The sequence below is a fragment of the Megalobrama amblycephala genome, linkage group LG8, assembly GCF_018812025.1.
Source record: "Megalobrama amblycephala isolate DHTTF-2021 linkage group LG8, ASM1881202v1, whole genome shotgun sequence".
Lineage (NCBI taxonomy): Eukaryota > Metazoa > Chordata > Actinopteri > Cypriniformes > Xenocyprididae > Megalobrama > Megalobrama amblycephala.
Window position 1 is genome coordinate 8,480,247 of NC_063051.1, and position 22,103 is coordinate 8,502,349.

At 35.0% G+C, this 22,103-nt stretch overlaps 1 protein-coding gene across 1 annotated transcript; it reads right to left on the minus strand.

Annotated features, from left to right (window-relative positions):
- Positions 1 to 2,637: 2,637 nt before the first annotated feature.
- On the minus strand, positions 2,638 to 14,537 carry pigu (phosphatidylinositol glycan anchor biosynthesis, class U). Its single transcript, XM_048199071.1, has 12 exons — positions 14,349 to 14,537; positions 13,436 to 13,500; positions 13,269 to 13,328; positions 12,894 to 12,956; positions 12,626 to 12,735; positions 12,402 to 12,502; positions 11,355 to 11,452; positions 10,496 to 10,650; positions 10,252 to 10,395; positions 10,030 to 10,154; positions 8,067 to 8,209; positions 2,638 to 4,896 (listed from the first exon to the last, which is right to left on the minus strand). The coding sequence occupies exons 1-12, from the start codon at positions 14,476 to 14,478 to the stop codon at positions 4,783 to 4,785; spliced, it is 1,308 nt and encodes a 435-aa protein (XP_048055028.1). The 5' UTR covers positions 14,479 to 14,537; the 3' UTR covers positions 2,638 to 4,782.
- Positions 14,538 to 22,103: the final 7,566 nt, after the last annotated feature.

Here is a 22,103-nt window from a genome sequence, read left to right on the forward strand (position 1 = left end):
AATTAATATGTTTCAAAGTAACAAACAAAAACATTAAAATGATAAACTTTGACAATCAGAAGCAGGTGGGGCATTGTTGCTCAATTTTCAGTTTTTTTTTGCACTTAACCTTGTTTCACTGTCATTTGTCAGCTACAAATTTGACATATGGGACAACCCGCTGACAGCATTTAAAGGAATGCTTTTGCAATATATGTACCATCTAGAATGGAAAACTTCAAACTCTATTCATTAAAAGTCTATTCATTAGTTTATTCATCAAGTTATGCTATCAGCAATGCGCTTGAACTCTGACTAACAATACGTCCTGACATTAGAGATTACACTTCTTGTTTCTCGATGAAAACTCATGACAGGCTGAATATAAATTGCACTTTTACCTTAAAGAAAACAGATCATAAGATTACAAAATCTCATAAATCGAGAACCAACATCTAGTCACATTTTCAAAACTCTAATCACATTTAGCAGAACATCCGTCTGTTGTGGCCATTCTGTTAACACATTTAATGTCGTTTTCACACAAAATGCAGTCAATTAACACATTTCTAAAATTCTTACATTTTCTTTTCATATAAGCCTACCCCATACCAAAATCATGGATCTACAACATCAGTACTGGAAAAGAACTGGAAAAATATATAAAACAAATACTGAAAAAATCGATGAGCATTTTTAATTAGCAGATCACTTAAATATTTAGAAATGGCAGATTCCAGTCTCAGTCGGAGGCACAGTCAGGTGTTGAATTTATTTTCATTACATGGACGCACAGACTCATTGAATCGGAATTGTTCAGTGTGTATGAAGAACAACACAGAGGAGCAGAGAGAAAATAATGTCTGGGTATGGGAGAGGAATAGATGAAGGAGGAGAGGAGAAGTTGGATCAGGAAAAAAGAGAAGAAGAGGTATGGGAGATGACTTGTGCATCTCTATGGTTTTCACCCTTACACATGTAGAACCTATGAAAGCTTATTTCTGCCATGAATAGAAAATAAAAAAGGTAATTGTGACTTTTTGGGGCGGTTTCCCGGACAGGGTTTAAATTAAGCCAGGACAGACCTTAATCCAGAATAGTTAATCGTGGTTCAAAAAATGGCTTTCTGAAACACAGATTAAGTACAGATTACTAAAACCTGGACTATGGAGTCCCGATTTAAAATAAACCAGATTAATTTAAAACCAACTGTGCTAATCTGAATTAGCTCGAGAGAGGTTGCCTGTAAAACATGGAATGAACCAAGAAAAGCTTAAAATTGCATGGAACTGAGAAGCAAATCCAAGAAAAAACAATGGCAGCAAAAAAGACTCCATTATAAAAAACTTAACTAAACAAGAGACATTTATTCTAAAGCAAGCAAAATACATCAGCTGTGAAAAAAAAGAAATGCCTCGAAATATGTTTGTAATGAATTATTTTTAAATAGATTAATTCTATATAGCCTATATAATAATCATATGATTATTAATGCTTTTGTTTTGTCCTTTACATAGCAACAAACTAAACATAATTTACACATAAACATATTTACACATGTGATAATCAGTGTTGACAGTCAAGATGACACTGGTTTGATCCAAAGCACTATCATAGCAGTTGCTGTATTATATAAAAAAAGGCAATTCATGTTAGCAGGTCCTCAACCCAAACACAAGCTCAACACTTCACCACAACGGTAATCTCAAAATAAACGAGAACTTTTACATAATAGAACATTAAACAGTAAAAAGTCTCTCCATATTCTCATCTTTCTAAAAAAAAATGCATAAAATAACACTTTTTCAACATTTACTCTCCCACGTCAGCCCGGTGCAAAGCATGATGGGAAGTGAAAGTCTTGTTTGGATTGGGTTACTTGACTGAAACATGTTATTTCAAAATGAAAGCATCAAGTGAGTTCTAGTAACCATTTCAAGTCAAATTAACATGAAGCAATCACATTTGAACCAGAAACAATGGTGTTAAATCAAAATAAATTGTTAAAAAAAAAAAAAAAAAAAAAAAAAATATATATATATATATTTTAAATATAAATGTATATATATTTATATTATAAACCTAATTATAAATTATAAATATATTATACAATATAATATATTAAATATATTTATAAATATATTTTTAATTTATTTTTAAAAAATAAATTATATATATATATATATAATAATTTAATACATGTGTCTTCTTTGAAACACAACGTTAATCTGAAGTTAACCTGCCTCCTGGTAGGTTTAATTTAAACCTCAATTTAGTCCTGGAGTAGCTCTAGCCTTCCTCCCGGAAATCAGCTTATTAAACTCTGGACTATACAAAGTCTAGGACTATTTTAAACCATGACAGAGAAAGCAGATTTCTGTTAATCTGGTTTAAAGGGCCATTTTATTCTAGGACTAGGCCTAATCTCTGTCTGGGAAACCGCACCTTTATCTCACAATTCTGACTTTTTTTCTCTCAATTCCTAGTTTATATCTCATAATTCTGATAAATTCTGATAAACACACCGATTAAAAAAAAGGTCAGAATTATGAGATGTAAACTCACAAAGTTAAAGTACTTTTTCTAAACTCTTACGTATTGGTAAACGCTTGTTAGCAATTTGGAGAAAAAAAAAAAAAAAAAAAAAAAAAACACAACTGAGAAATAATCTTTATTGGCATTTTAAACACAACATAATTTACAAATCATTGAAACTCAGTGTCTTGACATCCTAAACATCCCAAACTCTTCTTTCTGACCAAAAGGGGAACCAGAATAATGTGAAATGGAGGTTATTTCATGCGTAATACTTCATTGTGCACATTTCTGAACCACTGTTAGGCATTCAAAATGAGAAAAGAATCTTGAAAAAACGTTTAAGTATTTAAAATATTCCCTGCAGTTCCATCTCTGATGCGAGCAGGAGGAAAGCCCTTAATCGTGCCAACCACATATTTTTTGACAGTTCCCAGTCCATTCAAATGTTTCTAACTCAGTACCAAGAACATTTATGAATGCAAGTCTGTGTAGCACTTGTTCATCCAAAGTAAAACATGGGGGAAAATCATCCAGAAGAACACAAATAACCTTCACAAGGACAGAAAGGTCTTAGTCCAACTTAAAGAAAGGTTTTATCTACTGGGGTAACACATTTACTTTATTTTTGCTCAAAATGTTCATTTAAGGTCAGAATTTTCAGTCAAAATGATGTTTTATACAACCAAAAAAAAAAAAAAAATTTGTCTTGATTTCCAGTAAAAATATCTAAATATTCACAAAACAAAATAAATTTACTTTCAAAACTTTATATCTTGTAAAAGATATAAAATATATAACAAGTTATTTTTTTCTTACCTTGATCTTTTTTGATTTAAGCATACATTAAACAAAAAAAGTGAGGCTTAAAATAGAAAAAAAGTATTGCCAATATGGTAAGAAAAGTAAACTTAATTGAAAACAAGTCTTCAAGTCTTAATTTAGCATATTTTTACTCATAATCAAGGCAAAAAAAAAAAAAAATTATTAAGAGTTAAATTATTTTTGAACTATATTCCTGTTAGTAACAGTTTAAATTACAGTATGATATAAAATACTGATGACAATTTGCTTAAGGAAAATACATTTGCGTTATACAATCAGGTCAACATAAGGTATGATAAGGATATCTTTGCATGTGTAAATAAAATGGCAAGCATCCGTTTGTAAACTTTCAATATCTACATCTTTATGACATTAGAGATGACTTCCACACACTAGACTTTGGATCAGGTGACCTCATAATCAAAGCCAAACGGATGTTTACGTCTTCCTACCTGGCCAAAGGGCAGATTATTAGAGAAGTCTGGAAACAGTACAGGCAATGGAAAATTCCATGAATTAAGGTCTACAAGGATGGTCCAACCACAAGAGGGCTGAGTCATACAGGTGTGTAGTAGATCAATTCACGTGTTCTGGAGTTAGATCAAAAGCACGGATCAAAGTAAATCCAGAATCAGAACAATAAACAATTCAAACCATCACCAATTAAAAAAATAAATAAGATTGCAGTGCAGTTTAATCCCTCATTCTGTAATAACATAAAACAAAACTGTCATACAAAAAGCACCAAATCTGAATATTTAAGCAACTCTTATTTGTTTGAGTCAAACCAAAAAAACAAACAAACAAACAAACAAAAAAACATTCAAAGAACATTTGAACAAAACCACCTCTTCATGTTGGACTGTCTGCTAAAACGTCCACAAAGGCTCTGAGGAGTCTGTCAGTTTGGGCCCTCTGCAGTCAGAGTTTGTACCATCACTGCACATTCATATTATACCCTCTACTGACCATGACTACAAACTGCACTTCCAACTAAGCAACCTCACTGTCTGAATGGAGTTTAATAAAGAAAGCAAATCCTTTGAAACAAAGAAAAACAAGCAAAACAAAAGTGAAAATAACCTTTCTACCCACCTCTTTTTACACAATTCATAGGAGCCAAATAAAGTAATAGTAAAGTTCCTGTATCACTCAGATACCTTCAGTTGGCTCCATTATCAAAAAGTCTCTTACAAAACAGCTTTGGTCCAAGAGGGGGTGTCAAAATCCAAACATGAGGTACAATGCTCAAATGTGCAAAAGAAAGTAACAGGTTTTGAAAAAAAAGAAAGGAGAGGCAAGTTGAGGTGAAAAAGTAAAAGACCTGGGAGGGGGGGGGGGGGGGGGGGGAATGTAGTGTGAATGGAAAGTTAAATAAAAAAACAAGTAAAGATAAGGGAGTGTGAGGCAGTCGGTGAGATCTCTTAGTCCTGTGAAAGAAGGTCACTTTAACACTAGAGTGGCTTCAGTGCCATCTTCCTTCTTCAGGTAGAGGCCGTGCGTCAGGTGATGTTCTCGACGCAGGTAGGCATAGAAATAATCCGATACCAGGAGGATCTGTGGTGGCATAAACACACATGACATTAGTTCATGTATTCTGTAAACTTCATAGTACTCACTAAATTAACTTTTAGTTTCGTTATGGGTTCAAACTGTGACAAATGTTGAAAAGGTCATTTATAAAGAAAACCACATACTGTAAATCCCCAGACATAATGGCCCGGTTTCACAGACAGGGCTTAGACCTTAGTTCAGTTAGGGCATTTAAGTATCTTTTATAAACGTAGACTAGAAAAAAAAAAAAACACATTACTGGTGTGCATCTCGAGACAAAACAATGGCACTGACATATTTTAAGATATGTCAGAGCAAGTTGCTTTCAGTTAAAAAAAGCCCAAACATGCATTTTAGTCTAGGACTAGCTTAAGCCTTGTCTGTGAAACCGGGGGTAAGTCTAATTTCTAGGGGTGTGACGAGATCTCGTGTGACGAGATCTCGCGAGACTAAACTGTGACGAGATTTCTCGTCGAGGCGAAAAGTAGTCTCGTGATGTTGCCATGACAGAGTGTTAGGATGATTAGGAAAGAATATGCCACCGCTACATATACATTACGCCTCCACTGTCGTTTTGCTTTGTATTTAAATAAAAAACATTTAATTCAGTTGGATAACGGACGCCGCCGCTCCATATTTACAGAGTTACGCGCGACCGTTGAAAGTGAAAGTAAACATAAGCGCGTATTCAAACGCGATCTCAATACCCCGCATTTTGAAAGCGGCTCCCTGATGAATACAGATATCTCTCAACATGAAAGCTATTTTAGGCTGGGCAGTGTAGTTGTAACCATCTCTCAGCTCTGTATCAAAGAAAAATGTGGTCTTATTTGCATGACTGACATGAAAACGAATAACAGTTTTCTCTTAATCTTATTAAGCACAAACAGTAAGGTTTCATTTGTTAACATTAGTTAATGCACTGTAAACTATGAACTAAAAATTAATGACTATTTTAATTAACTAACATATATGTTAGTTAATAAAATAAACAAAGATTACTAAATACTGTAGTATAGATATTGCTCATTGTTAGTTGATGTTGGTTAATACATTAATGTTAATAAATGAGACCTTATTGTAAAGTGTTAACATTTTTATTTATACTGTTTTTATTTCTATGATCAGTTTGTGGAAAGGAGTTCAGTTAGGAGGTCTACAGTTGTAGAAGCTCATAAATTATGTACAGTAAGGTCTGAAGAGACTGAAATCATACAGAAGAGAAGTCAGTCAGTTGAGTTAGTAGCAAAACATTTTACAGTACTTGAGTATTGTTGTCTTTTACTGCATATGATAATTCACACTCAGAAAGTAGAACTGAAATGACATTCATTACAAGATGATTAGTTAAAACATTTCAAATACACCTGCAGAATATTTTTTCTAGTCATGATTTCACCATTGAGGATTTCTTAAAAATAGTGTGTAAAAATCTTGTCTCGTCTCGTCTCGTGAACTCAGTCTCGAGTCTCGTCTCGTCTCGTGAGATACCTGTCTCGTCACACCCCTACTAATTTCTCTACAAAAAATATGGGATTTGTTGTCACATTGTGAAGCAAGCACGAGGTGCACGTGCCTCGTGTGTAAGGCGTGCTGCAAGCAGTCCTGGTTAACCTAATACGGGACTGTTTAGCTGAAAGTGATACAAGTTAATGAATAATGAAACCTTGTTCCTACATCGATTTTTCCACTCACAATTTGTTAGCCTAGTAGCTGTAAACACTGTCATATCCAAAATTTTCAAACATCAAAAACTAGGAGTGGATAACTGCTGCTATATTTGCAGTTAACCTTTATTTTACTAGTTTTTTTTTTTTGCTATGCATTTCAATAGACCTTTCTTTCTTCCATCTTTTTTTGCAACCTGACACCAGGTTGTGTATAATACCTCCATAAGTACAGGAAAATACCTGGCATGACAGGCTTCTATTATAGTCTAATGAACATAGAAACAGACTCTACCTTGAGGCTAAAAACTAAGAATAAAACGTCGTTTTTGGCTATCTTAAAGCAGAGGTACCCAAACCGGTTTCTTGAGATCTACCTTCCAGCAGAGTTCAGGGGCACGTTCAAGCTCGAACCGGTGCGCAACGTTTTGCTACGGTTTCCCTGTTGAATGACATGTTTCCTGGAAACGGTGTGCAACAGGTTTGAGATACGTTTTCTCTTGTTTGGTGGGTGTGTCAAAAATGTTAGCCCAATCAGCATCAACATGCATATAAACCACGCGGTATTAAAGGTGCCCTAGAATTAAATATTTAATTTATCTCGGCATAGTTAAATAACAAGAGTTCAGTACATGGAAATGACATACAGTGAGTCTCAAACTCCATTGTTTCCTCCTCCTTATATAAATCTCATTTGTTTAAAAGACCTCCGAAGAACAGGCGAATCTCAACATAACACCGACTGTTATGCAACAGTCGGCATCATTAATATGTACGCTCCCAATATTTGCATATGCCAGCTCATGTTCAAGGCTTTACACAAGGACAGCCAGGATTAATGTCTGGATCTGTGCACAGCTGAATCATCAGACTAGGTAAGCAAGCAAGGACAACAGCGAAAAATGGCAGATGGAGCGATAATAACTGACATGATCCATGATAACATGATATTTTTAGTGATATTTGTTAATTGTCTTTCTAAATGTTTCATTAGCATGTTGCTAATGTACTGTTAAATGTGACGAACACTTTGTAAAGAACAATTTTGAGGGTTATATTAACTGTGTGCAGTTAAAAAAATTTATTTAAAAAAATCTATAGGGTATTTTGAGCTGAAACTTCACAGACACATTTGGGGACACCTTATACTTATATTACATCTTTTAAAAAGACATTCTACAGCACCTTTAAAGTCATCGGAACAGGGTGTTCAACGCACCACCGTTTCCGTTTAAAAAAACGTTTTGCAACGTTTTGTCGGGGCTGAACGCAGCCCTGCTCTAACCCCGATCAAACACAACTGAAGTAGGTAATTAGGATCTTCAAGAGCACTTGATAATTACAGACAGGTGTGTTTGATCAGGGTTAGACCTGAACTCTGCAGGTAGGTAGATCTCCAGGAGCAGGATTGGGCACCCCTGCCTTAACGACTTGTTGCCTAACATATCAATATTGTATTTCCAACTGTTTTTAAGTGAAGTGGCTTGACAAGATGGGACCCTTTACCTGTCCAAAGTTGAAGAGCAACGTGATGGCATAGTAGAAATTTGAGTTGGCACTGCCAGCGTATATCCACAGATGCCAGAGTACAGGAAAGAGCGCTGAGCACGCCAACAGCACACATGACACCAGGAAGATGTTTCTCAAAACTGAGAAAGAAAGAAAAGGCACTCATTTCTACAATTCAATACATGCATCTGATTTCATTAAAAAGCTAGCTAGCAAATTTCAACTCACTCCAATTGCACAAAAACAAATAGAGTGCACGTCTTTGCAGACTTCTGTGTACACAGAATTTCACTGAAAACTCTGCAGAATTTGAATGTCACTCACAAATTGTCTACCAACACAAATGCATTTAACAAAAATTTTTACCTTGCACTCTTAAAAATGAAATTTGGTCATTTATTGGTCAATGGTTCTGTGAACAAAACTAACATCCATGGAACTTTTCCATTGCACAAAAGGTTCTATATAGAGGAAAACGGTTCTGTAGATTTAAAACAAAAATGTTCTTCACACATAGAAAACAAACTAGCAATAGCAAGAATCAATGGTTCATGGTTATAACATAACTGCCTATTGTTACGTCCTGAGGAAGTATTTTGTGTATAAATGTGTTTGAACGTGTATTTTACTCTGTGTTGAGTTATTTTTGCCATGTGCTCCGCCTCTCTCCCTCATTCTGCTTGCCTTGCTGTTAATTAGCCACACCTGTTGCTCATAAGGAGTGCGCTGCAGAGCTACGTTATAAGAGAGCAGAGTGAACACTGCTTGGAGAGGTTCACTTCTCCCCTGTACCAGACTTTTTTTTTTTGCGCAATTGAGTGTAAAACCAGTGTGTTGACTTTTGAATTGAAGTTAGTTTGCACTCTTGTGATGGGAAGTCTGGCTCTTTTCAAAGATTTGGCTCAGCTCCCTTAGAAGAGCCGGCTCTTACGGTTCCCAAACGGCTCTTCGTTTAGTATCACTCAGAGCCTTCTATTTTAGCCAGATTTAAGGATTGTGAATGAATGGTTTGTGTGTTGGTAAGCAATTTTTCTTCAGTGTTTTCATAAAAGCCTTATTTTTATGCATTTTTTCATTACAAAAAATACACAGTTACTATTTAACATTTTAATATAACTTTAATTGAACAATTGAAAACAGAATCACAGCAAATAAATGCATCCAGATGCTGCTGCTTTTTTGGTTTTTACTCATTTCTTAACTTTTTTCCCAAGGCACTTGCAGTTAAATCTAGCTCCCCTGCCTCTCTCTATACCTGGCCTGTACCACTACACTCGCTATCTCTGGAGCATGTGTCCCCCTTCATTCTTTCACATAATGGTATGATCCTAGTCTATCCTCCATTGTGTGTGCTCTGGTGTCAAAACAGTGTTGCAGGCCTTTTGTTATCAGGTAGTGATTTTTCTTTTCTTTCTAACATTGTTTTGGTATAAAAAGGTTTTTTTCTTATCTTACTTTTATGTTATGGGAAGCTGTTGGAAAGGGGGTGCCACTTTTTCTTTTGTAATATGTTTATCCCTGTTTTTGGTTAGCCAGGGAGTGGAGGGAAGCCTATGTTGTTTAATTCTTTTCTTTTATCTGCATAGGTCATTTAGTTCTCCTTCCAATAGTTAGTAACCCTTTTGTTTGTTTTGGCTAGCCCCTGTCCTGAAGATTATTTGCTTCCATTTTCTTTGCTTAACTAAAATAAATAACTTTAATTTGCATCATTGAGTGGTTGACTCACATTTCTGGGGCAGAGGACTGAAGGAAATCCTCCATGTTTTTCGGTTTATGTTTCTACTTTTTGGTTTAATTTAATCCTGTTACTGTCTCCCAACCCTATACTGGGAGAACTTGTAACACTACTGACCTTTTATTGTTTAAAAAAAAAAAAAAGAAAGGACAACACCTCTCATATGCCCAAATTTCCTGTTTAATTAGGAAACCTGTTAACATATTTAAATGAAAAGAGACTCACATCGGTAGAGGTGACTCCAGGCTGGCAAAAATGCCATGTATAGGGCGACATCTCCCACGGTGGGGTACGACTTAAAGATGGAGATGATGGCAATCTGCATGAAGATGAGGAACACTGGATGCTCCCTGTTTGAATGAAGTTTTTACCCATAAGAGTGCTATACATGTTAAATGAATGCATTGCTTTATGTGTTGCCCATGTTCAGCCATATGCAAGACCTACTTGAGTTTGATGGAAAGCGGGATGGTGTAAAAAAAGACATTGATCTGGAAGACGCAGATGAAGAAGAGACGAAAGTGCTCAAACATCTCTGCGAAGAAGTACCAGAAGAGTCCGATGTTTGGAGTGAGGTCTGGAACAGAAAATCTGTGGAAAACACACACACACAAACATACTGTAGATATCGGAATAATAAACAAGTATTTGATTAATCATAACAGAGTGTGATGTATGACTGCTGACTGACATGAATCCATAGACAGAAGGGATGAAGTCCCAGGAGCCCAGGAGGAAGAAAGAGAGTCCAGTGATCACCACCAGACTGCCCACATATATGAACACATACTGAAGAGTGAAGAACCAGAAACTACTTCTCCTCAGGTTTACTGGGATATACAACCTCTGAGAGAGAGAGAGAGAGAGAGAGAGGGGTTTCATTTTGGTCATCAGTGACTGTTTACATGCACCCTCATAACATGGCTGTAATAAGATTTAGACATTACAATTAAACTTCACCTCACGTAAACAAATCTTTAATCAAATTGATGCGATTAAGCTCATAATTATAGTAAAATATGTGGCATATGCTGATTTTAATCACAATAAACAGGCATGTAAACACTTTAATCATATCTATTCCACTCTGAATCCGCACACTGATGATGTCGTCATGCACAGATTCATAAACGTAGAGGTAAAGAAGGCATCACATTTTTAGGGTGCTGAATAAACTGAGTTCATGTTGACAACATTGCATGACATGAATATAATTCGGTATAGTGATGGTCAAAATAAAGACAGTTTTAGTCGCGTCACCGAAAAAATCCAACACATCCATAGAAATGTGTTTTGCATTTGATGCAAGTGGTCAGTAACACATTATGTGAATAATGGTGGTAAAAATAACCTCAATTCCTAGTGAATAAACAGAATAATGAAAATTGCATGTAAACAGGAGTGAAGACGTTTGCTCGTGTCATGTAAACATCTTACTGCGGTTAAGTCCTTACTCTCATTATTGAAAATAATACCATTATTGGTGCACATGTCAACATAGTCAGGCTCATGTAAATGGTACCTGCACTAGTCTGAGTGCAAACTCTCACCTGCAGGAGGAACAATAATGCAGGAGCAAACAGGGTCAGAGGATAGATGGATTGATATGTGGCCAAGGCCAAAAATATCCCGCTCAACAAGGCACTACCTAAAAAAAAAGACAACACCATATACAGTAAACCTGTACATCTATAGACATAATGCCATGCTCTATAAATAGTAGTTACATATGACCTGCTGTTCATTTCTTAATAATTACACAAATCAAAAACTGTTGAAGATAAATGTGTTTCTGATTGATGTGTGCTGATCTCAGTCATTCCTAAATAAGACCGGTGACTCAAAAACAAGACACTCTCACTGAGATGCTTTAGAACCATTACAATTTCTTTGCATATTTGCGACCATTCAAAAGTTTGGGGCCGCTAAAATGTTTTAAAAAGAAATCTCTTATGCTCATTCAGGATGGATTTATTTGAATAAAAATACAGTAAAAACAGCGATATTGTCAAATATTATTATAATTACAAATAACTGTTTTCTATTTGAGTATATTTTAAAATGTAATTTATTCCTCTGATGCAAAGTTAAAATTTCAGCATCATTACTCCAGTCTTCAGTTTCACATGATCCTTCAGAAATCATTCTAATATGCTGATTTGCTGGTCAAAAAATATTTCTTTTTATTATTAATGTTGAAAACAGTTGTTTCAAGATTCTAGATGGATAGAAATTTTTAAAAAAGAACAGCATTTATTTCAAATAGAATTATTTTGTAACATTATAAAGTCATTACTCATCAATTTAACACATCCTTGCTAAATATAAGTATTAATTTCATTAAAAAAATAAATCTTATTGACACCTAACTTTTGAATGATAGTGTACATGCAAATGCAAAAAATGTTTGTATAGTGGGTCTGTGATATCAAGACGCAATGTCAAGACTACAGTCTGGCATACTGTTTCACTACTGACTCAGAAGTATGTACTTCACCAGCAAAATGCTTTGGTTGCAATGCAGAAGAATGCAAATCAGGAAGTTTTGATTTAAAAAAAAGTTTGTCCCATCTTTAAGTGCACTAAGAGAAACTCACCTTTTAATGTACAGAGAATGAAGAGCGCAATAATGGCATTGTTCAGCCCACAAGTCGACTTTGCCACACAAGACAGGATGGTGAAGGGGTTCAACAGATAACTGCAAGACAATTAGTCAAATGAAAATGCATGCCTTCGTTTTTTCTGAAAACTTATTGTTGCTTTACTTTAAATTAAAAAAAGTGATTGCATAGTCTTGATTTAAAGCTTGAACAGAACTTACAACATGGCAACTTTGAGGGGGATGTAGAACATCTCCTTGGGAGAGCGGAGGAGCTCCAAACAGTCGGCGGGATACCGGTCCGATTCCAAGGCATATTTCTGTTTTCTAAACTACAAAATACACCAAGATGCAAGACATTTTAATCTATCCCAAAATAAATCTTTAAATAAAAAAAAAACAAAAAAAAAACAATAACAAAACATAATAAATTAACAGGCTCTAACTTCTGAAACGCACAAATATCAACAAAAAACAAGACATAACTTACCACATTCTTGTTATAAGTCTGGATTGACAGATAAAGAGCCACTGCTGTGATTCCATCTGCTATCTGATGACAATGTTATACGAGTAAATTTACATGTGTGAAGTTTGCACAAGAACACAAACACAGTACTTATGATCTATTGTTCAAACACACTTTCTGCATCTTTAACATCTTGTTATAGGTTATGTTATCTTTTCATCCTCATACACTCACTCTCACTTCAATCACTCTAATCTTTTTTTGTTGGAAATTCACAGCAAACTGGAAAATTGCATAGTAAATCACATTTGGGATTGTCGCTTCCACTTGCCCATTTTGCACGGTCTACTGATGTGTAAAAAAAAAACAAAGACAAACAAAAAAATAAGGACTTACCATAAAAACAACCTCTGCATAGTCCACCACAAAATGAAAGAGGTATATGACAAGGGGTGTCTGGAAGAAATAATCATAAAAAAGCTGATATCTGACTGTAGAATTGAAAATTTAAAGAAAATTGATCAGACACATAGATAGTGATGTGCAAATCAAATAGAACTTACTTCATGAAACACATCTCCTGAGTAAGGTGAGACCCCAAGATCCAACAAGGCAAGACCCTCCACAACTGTTTAATCCACAAATCAATCACATTATGCATTTAACAACTAAAGCAAAGAATTTGAAGACCATTTACAATTGCATGGCCTTTAAAAAGATATTTCACATTATATATTAAACAATGACAGCACTGTCCTACAGTGTGACATGAGATACTCCATCTAATACTAATTTACACAACAATTTCTGTATAATTATTATACGTACAGTTTAAAAGAACAGCATGCATTATATTAATTAGAATATTTAGAGTTTTAAAAAATTTTTTTTTTACACCACAGAACTACTTAAATGAAAAAAAATATTGATGCTAATGTTGATGAAGGAAATAAAAAATTAAATTAAACACAAATTAAAATGTATATTTATTAAATAATAAATCAATTACACACGGGGTTGTGAAATTACTAATACTAATGTCAAGTCTGTAAGGGTGTAAGGTCAAAAATCACATCATTTCAATGTGGACTACAGTTTATCAATATTTCCCACAATGTTCAAATATAACATGGATGAAGGTCACATGAAAAAAAAATCAAACTTAAGAGCAATTTTCAGTAATGCAAACTATGCAATACAAGAAATACTGTAAATAAATATTAAGGTGGGTGCCACAACAACAAGCTGTGGAGTCCAAAATTGCATATTCCATTGATGCTGAATATCTGAGATGAGATATTACAGTAAACTATAACGTTATTAACAATAATTACTTATAAATACAGCATGAAAACATGATCTGCTGTCAATATCTTTAAAGCAAGTCTTCATTTGACAGCTCAGCATTGAGGCTGCCATGCAAGAACAAATCATCAATATGCATCTTTCCCATACAGAAAATATCCACGAACAAACCTCGTTTCCACGCATTCAAAGGCGACACTACCTCGACCCTTTCTGAAATTAATTCTGCCAAACTGGAGCGGAATAAAACGGCTCTTATTGTCACAGCCACTATGATTAGGAGTGTTAAAGGAGCCGCCATTTTTGTCGCGAGGAAGAAGCTGTCAGCGCGATGCACTCTGGGAAATGTAGTTCACAACCTGCTTCCTGCTCAAAGATTCATAAGGAAGAAAATGGAAGCTTAGTTAGTAGGAACTATAATGGAATTTATGAAAGTTTATTAAATGTATCTAAGTTACAACTCTGTCCTGAAGTGAAATTTGCAGATTTTAAATCACACACTATCGCATATTCCATGACTGTGTCTGTAACCCCCAGGCTAATGTTATTCACTGGTCTGAGAGACTTATTATCTGTATTCCGCTACACTGACAGTTTCTTCTTTCATATTAAGGGCAGTCTATCATCACTTTAGTATTAGTAATTGGTAGGCTAGTACATTCGCAAAACTAGCCTATTTGTATGCTACCAATGTCCAAACAAAATGCAAATGTTAAGACTTTATGAATTGACTTTCACTACACCTAAAAAGTGTTCCATCTATTCTAGACATATATTTACTCATCTAAAATAATAACTTTCATAATGAAATTAGCATAAAATGTAGCCTACATTTGCATATTTTCTCCTTCATTGTAATGCATTTGACAATAATTTAATAGTTGCTCAAAAAAACATTTGGTAACCATGTAACATTTGGTAAGCATTTTCAACTGGCAGAACTTTTGTTTTGTTGTAAAGTTACACGTTTGGATTACGGTATACCGCTACTACGGTAACATCGCGATACTAAAGCTTCAAAATACTGGTGATGCCACTGTTTGTTTGTTTTAATGGTCAAAAGTACCATAGGTCTATACGTAATGTTGTATGTGCTGCAGATACACTATTTAAAACGTTCATTTGAAAACTTGCAGCTGCAAAATATATATTTAAAATATCATTCTCATAACATTATTTATGCAATTGCAATCACAGTGCATTATTACCACCTCTGAGCAGCATAAACCGTCAGTGTAAATACATCTAGGCTAAATGTCACTTCTGTGCCACTTCTGCAGTGCTGAGAAAGATTTTGTTTACACTGATTTAATTTGATTGGTAACAAAATTTATTTTCATTAAAAAAGTATTCTGAGGAAAATGTAGTCTAGTAGTTTTCAGTTAAATCTATGTATCATACAAATCTAGGTTATCGTGATACTTCAGCTGATGCCTAATATTTATTTATTCATTTATTTTTTGCAATACAGAACTATTTAGTTGAACTGCCAAAATATAGCCTATACAATAATATATAGTGCTCAGAGTAAATGAGTACACCCCCTTTGAAAAGTAACATTTTAAACAATATCTCAGTGAAGTTTTATATAACATCTGTTTAACTTATAACATGAAAGTAAGGTTATTAATAGAACTTAGAGAACTAAATTTTCAGTTTTACTCAAATTAGGGTGATGCAAAAATGAGTACACCCCACTGAAAGTCTCTGAAGCAAAGCTAAATTTTAGACTACAAATGTCTAATTTAACAAGAATTCAACCACAGGTGAGTCTAATTATTCATTACACAGGTGTCCAGTAGACAGCTGACTATAAAAGTGTGTTAAAACTCCTTCCCATTTCATGCTGTCAGCAATGGCACCACATGGAAGAGAAATGTCACAAGACCTGAGAAAAAAATAAAATAAATTCTTTACACCAGAAAGGTGAAGGCTACAAGAAGATCAGCAAAGCTTTACTTATCAGTCAGAATACTAATATTAATTTTTGTGTTCATTGAGATATTGTTTAAAATATTAGTTTTCAAAGGGGGTGTACTCATTTACGCTGAGCACTGTATCTGTATTTAAATAAATAAATAAAATCACAAATTAATTCTTGTTATAATATTGCCAGCGTGAACATTATTCAGAACATTTCTTTTTGTCTTCTAAAGCCATTCAAGTCTGTATTGACTAATGACAGATGAACTTAAAAACATTATCATAAAAATGTGGTGCAGGATTTCAAACCGACCACAAGATGGCAGTGGATGAACACTCAATACTAGCTCCTGTTCATAAACCAACAAGGGCATTAGATGGTGAACGAGCCTCTTGTATTACCAAAGAACATGCCCAAACTAGCCTTAAGCTTATAAAACATTTCCCCCCCATATTCAATAGGCCTACAGCTTTTATGTTCCATACAGTATTACTGAACATATCAAGGCCATGCTGACCCAGAAAGAGTCCCATTACACAGGTCAAGAAACATTTATGGATAGACAATGTCACATTATGGAGAACCCGTGTCTGTATAATATGGCACATCAGCCAGTGGAGGCTAAATTGAGCTGATGGGAAGATGACTAGAGCGTGTGTCAGAGGATTACTGAGTGTGTCATAAACCAGAGAATCAGGTAATTTAAAGATGTGACTAAGAGCTTGATGTGCACAGGATTTTGGGTCTCAGCAGGGGAAGTGGCAAAGTTCAAGGTCCGAACCAAGAGAGATGATGTTGGTCTGGGGATGTAATGAAGTCGGGGAGGAGAGCGCATTAAATCCTTTCCCCCGAGACACACGGTCTGCCCCTCTTTCTCGCTCAAGGCAGGCCTGGAACGGGCCGGTGAGTGGATAAAGATTATCGAGCAGCCGTGTTGACCGACACTGAAGAGTGGCCAGAGCACCAGGCCAGGTAACAGCATGTGAAGAGAAGCTGAGCAGTGAGTCAGCAAGATGTGGATAGAAAAGGATTAGAACTGAGAAAGTTCAAGAAGAGAAGAGTGACCTTAGAAAGAGAAAGAAATAAGAAAATGTGACTGAAATACGTTTTTAATATAGCATGCTGAGCTTCATGTTCTGTTGAGATTCCCAGAGACCCCAATTAATCTGTATTTCATTTTCAAATACTTTTATATGTTTCCCTGAACTAATCAAAACTCAGCAGATAGATATTATTGAAGCTTTATTCCTCTGTTGATCATAAAGCATGCCTCTTTTGATATTGGCCTAATATTGTTTCTGTTTGAAACAACAATAAATGAATTTCATTTATTGTGTAGAAATACAATAAATGAAAAATAATTACAATTTATTGATGTTTTAACTAATATATTTTGTTTATTTAAATATAATATGTTTAGATACTGGGTTATTGTTAACCAATAGCCAAATACACTGTCAAATGGAATTGAGAAAACTAAAAAATTTAATGCAACCTGATACATTCATTGCATTCATAGTTTTTCTCTGTAGTTTTTCACTATTTTATTAAAAACTGTAAATAACTCCACTAATTTTGTCCATTTAAACTTCATTCACTAATTGTAAACTCAAGGCAATACAGACATTTTGTTCAAATTTAAACTAATGACATAAATTAAATGCATCTATTTTATATATATATATAGTGTTTAAAGTAATGCATTAAAATATTGCGTTACTCCCTAAAAAAGTAACTAATTGCGTTACTTAGTTACTTTTTATGAAAAGTAACGTGTTACATTACTTTTGCATTACTTTTTCTCACCTAGACGGGGCGTGCTTGTTTGTTTTTTAATAACAACAAACAAGTTTTATTTTTGGCAAATCTTAAGGCCCTTTTACACCAAAAGTGAAATGAATAAGCCTCAGGCTGAAGTAAATGCATACTACGCCTGTACAGTAGAGGGCGCAGCTCAAACAAACCTTTCAGCTGTGCTATACAAGGTTAATATTTTAATACAAAATACAAGGGGATCAAAGGAATCAAATCACATTAGGCCTAGGCTATATTCTAAAATTGTAACTTTACAATCTAAAAACAAAATGTTTTTTAAAGCAGAAGTTAAATACACTAAACAGTCTATTTAAATACCCTACAACAGTCACTTTACACAGTTACTGCTATCGTACAAATACACTTAGTTGTATTTTCGAAATTCTACATATGGCATAATTATGTTCGCCAACAAAAACGAATTTTCAACTACAAATATTTTTAGCAAAATGTGTTTTACTCATATTGAACTCCGTCTGTTTGGCGCGCATGCGCGCGGCGGCGCTCGTTCACGAAAGTTTGTGCTTGCTGAAGGCTCGTCCACGACTGACTGCAAAATGGAAATATTTTCTCGACTTTCTAACATTTGCAGATGGAGAATATATCTGTGAAGTGTAAATAATGCACTGAGGAAATTACTGGATGTCACTTCAGCATAAAAAAAAAATATTAATAGAAGTATGTTTGTGTCCACCAATCGCAGCACAAGTTAAGGTTACGTATGATGACGAAAGCACGTTAGCCTGAGGGGGCGAGTGGAGCTCCACTCTCGAACAGGAAATACGTCACCTCCACTAGTTTAATTACTGTATTTGCATTATTGTAAGGGTAGGTTTAAGGTTGGTGTAGGTGTAGACGTTAGTAAAACAAGTATTTGCATTACTGTAAAGGGTAGGTTTAGGGTTGGGGTAGGTGTAGACGTTAGTAAAACACAAGTGGAGGTGACGTATTTCCTGTTCGAGAGTGGAGCTCCAGTCGTCCATGGTCTGCAGCCAGCCCACTACTGGCCAAGCCCTCATTTGAGCAGTTTGGGGGCGACAAAAAAATCGCCCATTGCAGATAAGAATTGAGGACGCTGATTGGCTAAATTTTATGTCACATCTTGAATATATTTATATATTGAATAGGTATTTGACTAAATTCTACAAAGACCCGCCTCCTTTGGGCGATTTCTCGATTGCCCCTCAGCTGAAATTGAGTGGTGCACACAGAGAGGACATATGGTGATTATGAAAAAAAATATTTTCCACAGACGATTTTCTAATATATTACATCATACAAATATACATTTAAATAATTTATATGATTATTATTTTGCGTGTGTGGTTCAGGGAGGGCGGCGCCCTAGCGCCCTCTATTGGCCAGCCGCCACTGGTCTAGAACTACAATAACCATCATGTTTACAGAGCGCTCACAACACCTCTACAATTTCTTTCTTTCAACATGGGGACAGGAGAGCTGTCAGTCAATAAATGTGAAAAAGTAACTTGTGTTACTTTACTAGTTACTTGGAAAAGTAATCTGATTACATAACTCAAGTTACACATAATGCGTTACCCCAACACTGATAACAAACAGTATGCTGCAATGCATTCTGGGAACTTATAAATCTTTACAATTTCAGCATTATTATTCAATTTGTCAGAATTCTGTTGGTCTAACAGGTTTTTTTTAATGTACTTTCAAGTAATTCACATTTCTTATATGTGACTCAAAAGTAAATTGAAAAATATGCAATTGCTTTTTTTCTTTTGCAGTGTAACAGTTTAATCATTGTTTAAGGCTACTGCAATGCAGCATTTCTAAAATCCTGACAGTAGTATGTGCAATAATAATGTATCCTCCACGTCCAGGTCAAAAAGCCTCTGCAAAAGTGAATGTAAACTGCAAAATCACAATGAAGTCAAGCTCTATTCAGGTGTAAAACGCCCACGTTTCATGATCCATCCAGATTCCAGTGAGTGAATAAATTTTTTTTCCTTTCACTTAAAATGCATCTCATTGTGGAAATCAAATGGGTTGTGAATGGACTTCACGATGACTATTTACCGGGTTAAATGCAAGTTTATTTTTAATCAGTGTTTTTTTTTTTTTTTAATCAAGTTACTGACAGCTGCCATTAACATTATCAACCAACTCAAGTTGACCCAAACTTTAGAATGTTTGCTGCAACTTTGAAAAGGATTCTTTGAAAGGATGAAAAGCGATACAACAGAAGCAGAAGTCAGACAGCTATCAAAGCCTGCGCTCACCTTTCAAACCCCTGCCTATGATGTTTTCTCCGTTCTCTTGCTTTTAATTCAACTAGAGTCTCTTTCTGTTTGACTGAGGATAACTTATTCCATCCTGCCTGAAACCCAGCGCATATCTTTCTCTCCTGGAATCTCAATTTTCTGCCTTGCTGAGAGAAGTCTTAGTGTCTAATAGTTTGTGAAGATCAGCAAATAAAAACTTGGCATACGATGTGTGTTCATAAATCAAGGCGACAACTATTTACACTCAGAGATATCCCGGTTGACTTTAAACATGGGATTTTTATTGACAGAATGAACAAGGTAATGATGCCACAATCAATGTAAGCATTTAGAATACACCTTAATATCTCATAACAAATTGAATGAAATGAAATTGAAAAATTAATATTTATTCAATCCCCTTTCCTAGTCTCCTAGAACTTGCCTTAATATGTATTCATTTAACATTAATTTGATTATTTATTAAAGTTATTAATTTGCTTGAAAACATGACAGCAAAATTAATTTAAGTGTAATCCTGTTTTGCAGGCATGAATAAACATACAAACCAACTAGTTCACCTGCCGAGAGGCCTCCACTGATCTGAGGGCCCCGATATTGTGCATTTACAATAAATGCATCCTTTTTGACAGTGTAGGTAAAAATTGTGCCTAAGAATTTATTTTGAAATGGGGTTTTGTGACATGAAGTCGTCAATTCTAATCGTTTTGCGAGGAGGGGGAATGGAGTGCAGATAATGATCAACACAAAAGTGTCTTAAGGTAGCTGCACAATTACATTTTATTATCACACTTTGGCCCAGGGCGATGCAGGTAATCATAATGCTCAAGGAAAGGCTCTCTTTCCCATATGAGACGTGTGTCAACAACAACAGTCCACCAGGACATCTCCAACTCTGATCTCTAATATTACAGGGATAACCAGGGATTTGGTGAGCCGGTGTTACAGACAATGCCAATGGTGACGAGGTGAGAAAAATTCTGATGTATGCTACAGTTTATAAGTTTTTTAAATACTTTTATTCAGCTATAGGACACAATAACTAATCAAAATTTACAATAAATGCTGTTCTTTTGAACTTTATATTAATCAAAGAATCATGGTTGTCACAAAAACATTAAGCAGCAACTCTTTGCAACCTTGATAATAGTAAGAAATGTTTCTTGAGCAGCAAATCAGCATATTAGAATGTTTTCTGAAGGATCATGTGACACTGAAGACTGGAGTAAATAATGCTGAAAATTAAGCTGCACGCATCACATAAAATTAAATAGAAAAAAAAAAAAAAAATGCTATTTAAAATTGTAATATTATTTCACAATATTACTTTTTACTGTATGTATTACACACAGACACACACAGACACACACACACACACACACACACACACACACACACACACACATAGCATATATAGACCATGCCTCTGTAGTACTTTTGTAAGGGCAGGTAGTCTAAAAAAAACTATTATTGTCCCTGTAAACATTTTTACAGAATCTTAAATCTGAATGATGTATACCTATATAATGCCTTGACATTATAGTTCTGTAAACCACAGACCATAAACTGCATTTGTGTGAACCCGGGAGAGTGCAGTGCAGATGAAGGGCTTCATGAAGAGTTTGAGCACTGGAATGAGTTCTAGTTACATGATTAGTTCTAGTTACATAGTTCTAGTTACCCCCCCCCCCCCAAGGAACCGGGTCTCCTTTAGGAGTTATTGTCATGTCTTGACTAATTTTAACCTATTTCGCCATTGTATGATGTTTATTACATTAAGTGCACAAACAGAATGCTTATTTTGATTATAACACATCTTAAATTATATAAATCATAACATGATTTTGCAGGAATTATAATCAAACACTAAAAATACTACCCATTAAAAGTCCATTGAACTAATGGAATCACTCGGGGTCCTAAAGGAGACCC

What these genes read in the sequence shown, in the direction of transcription:
- pigu (XM_048199071.1), bottom strand. Translation starts at nt 14,478, where the DNA reads ATGGCGGCTCCTTTAACACTCCTAATCATAGTGGCTGTGACAATAAGA. An exon ending in CCCCTCAAAGTTGCCATGTT is followed by an intron (nt 12,503 to 12,625) that starts GTAAGTTCTGTT and finishes ATTGTCTTGCAG; the next exon opens with TTATCTGTTGAACCCCTTCA. An exon ending in CCGCTTTCCATCAAACTCAA is followed by an intron (nt 10,155 to 10,251) that starts GTAGGTCTTGCA and finishes TCATTCAAACAG; the next exon opens with GGAGCATCCAGTGTTCCTCA.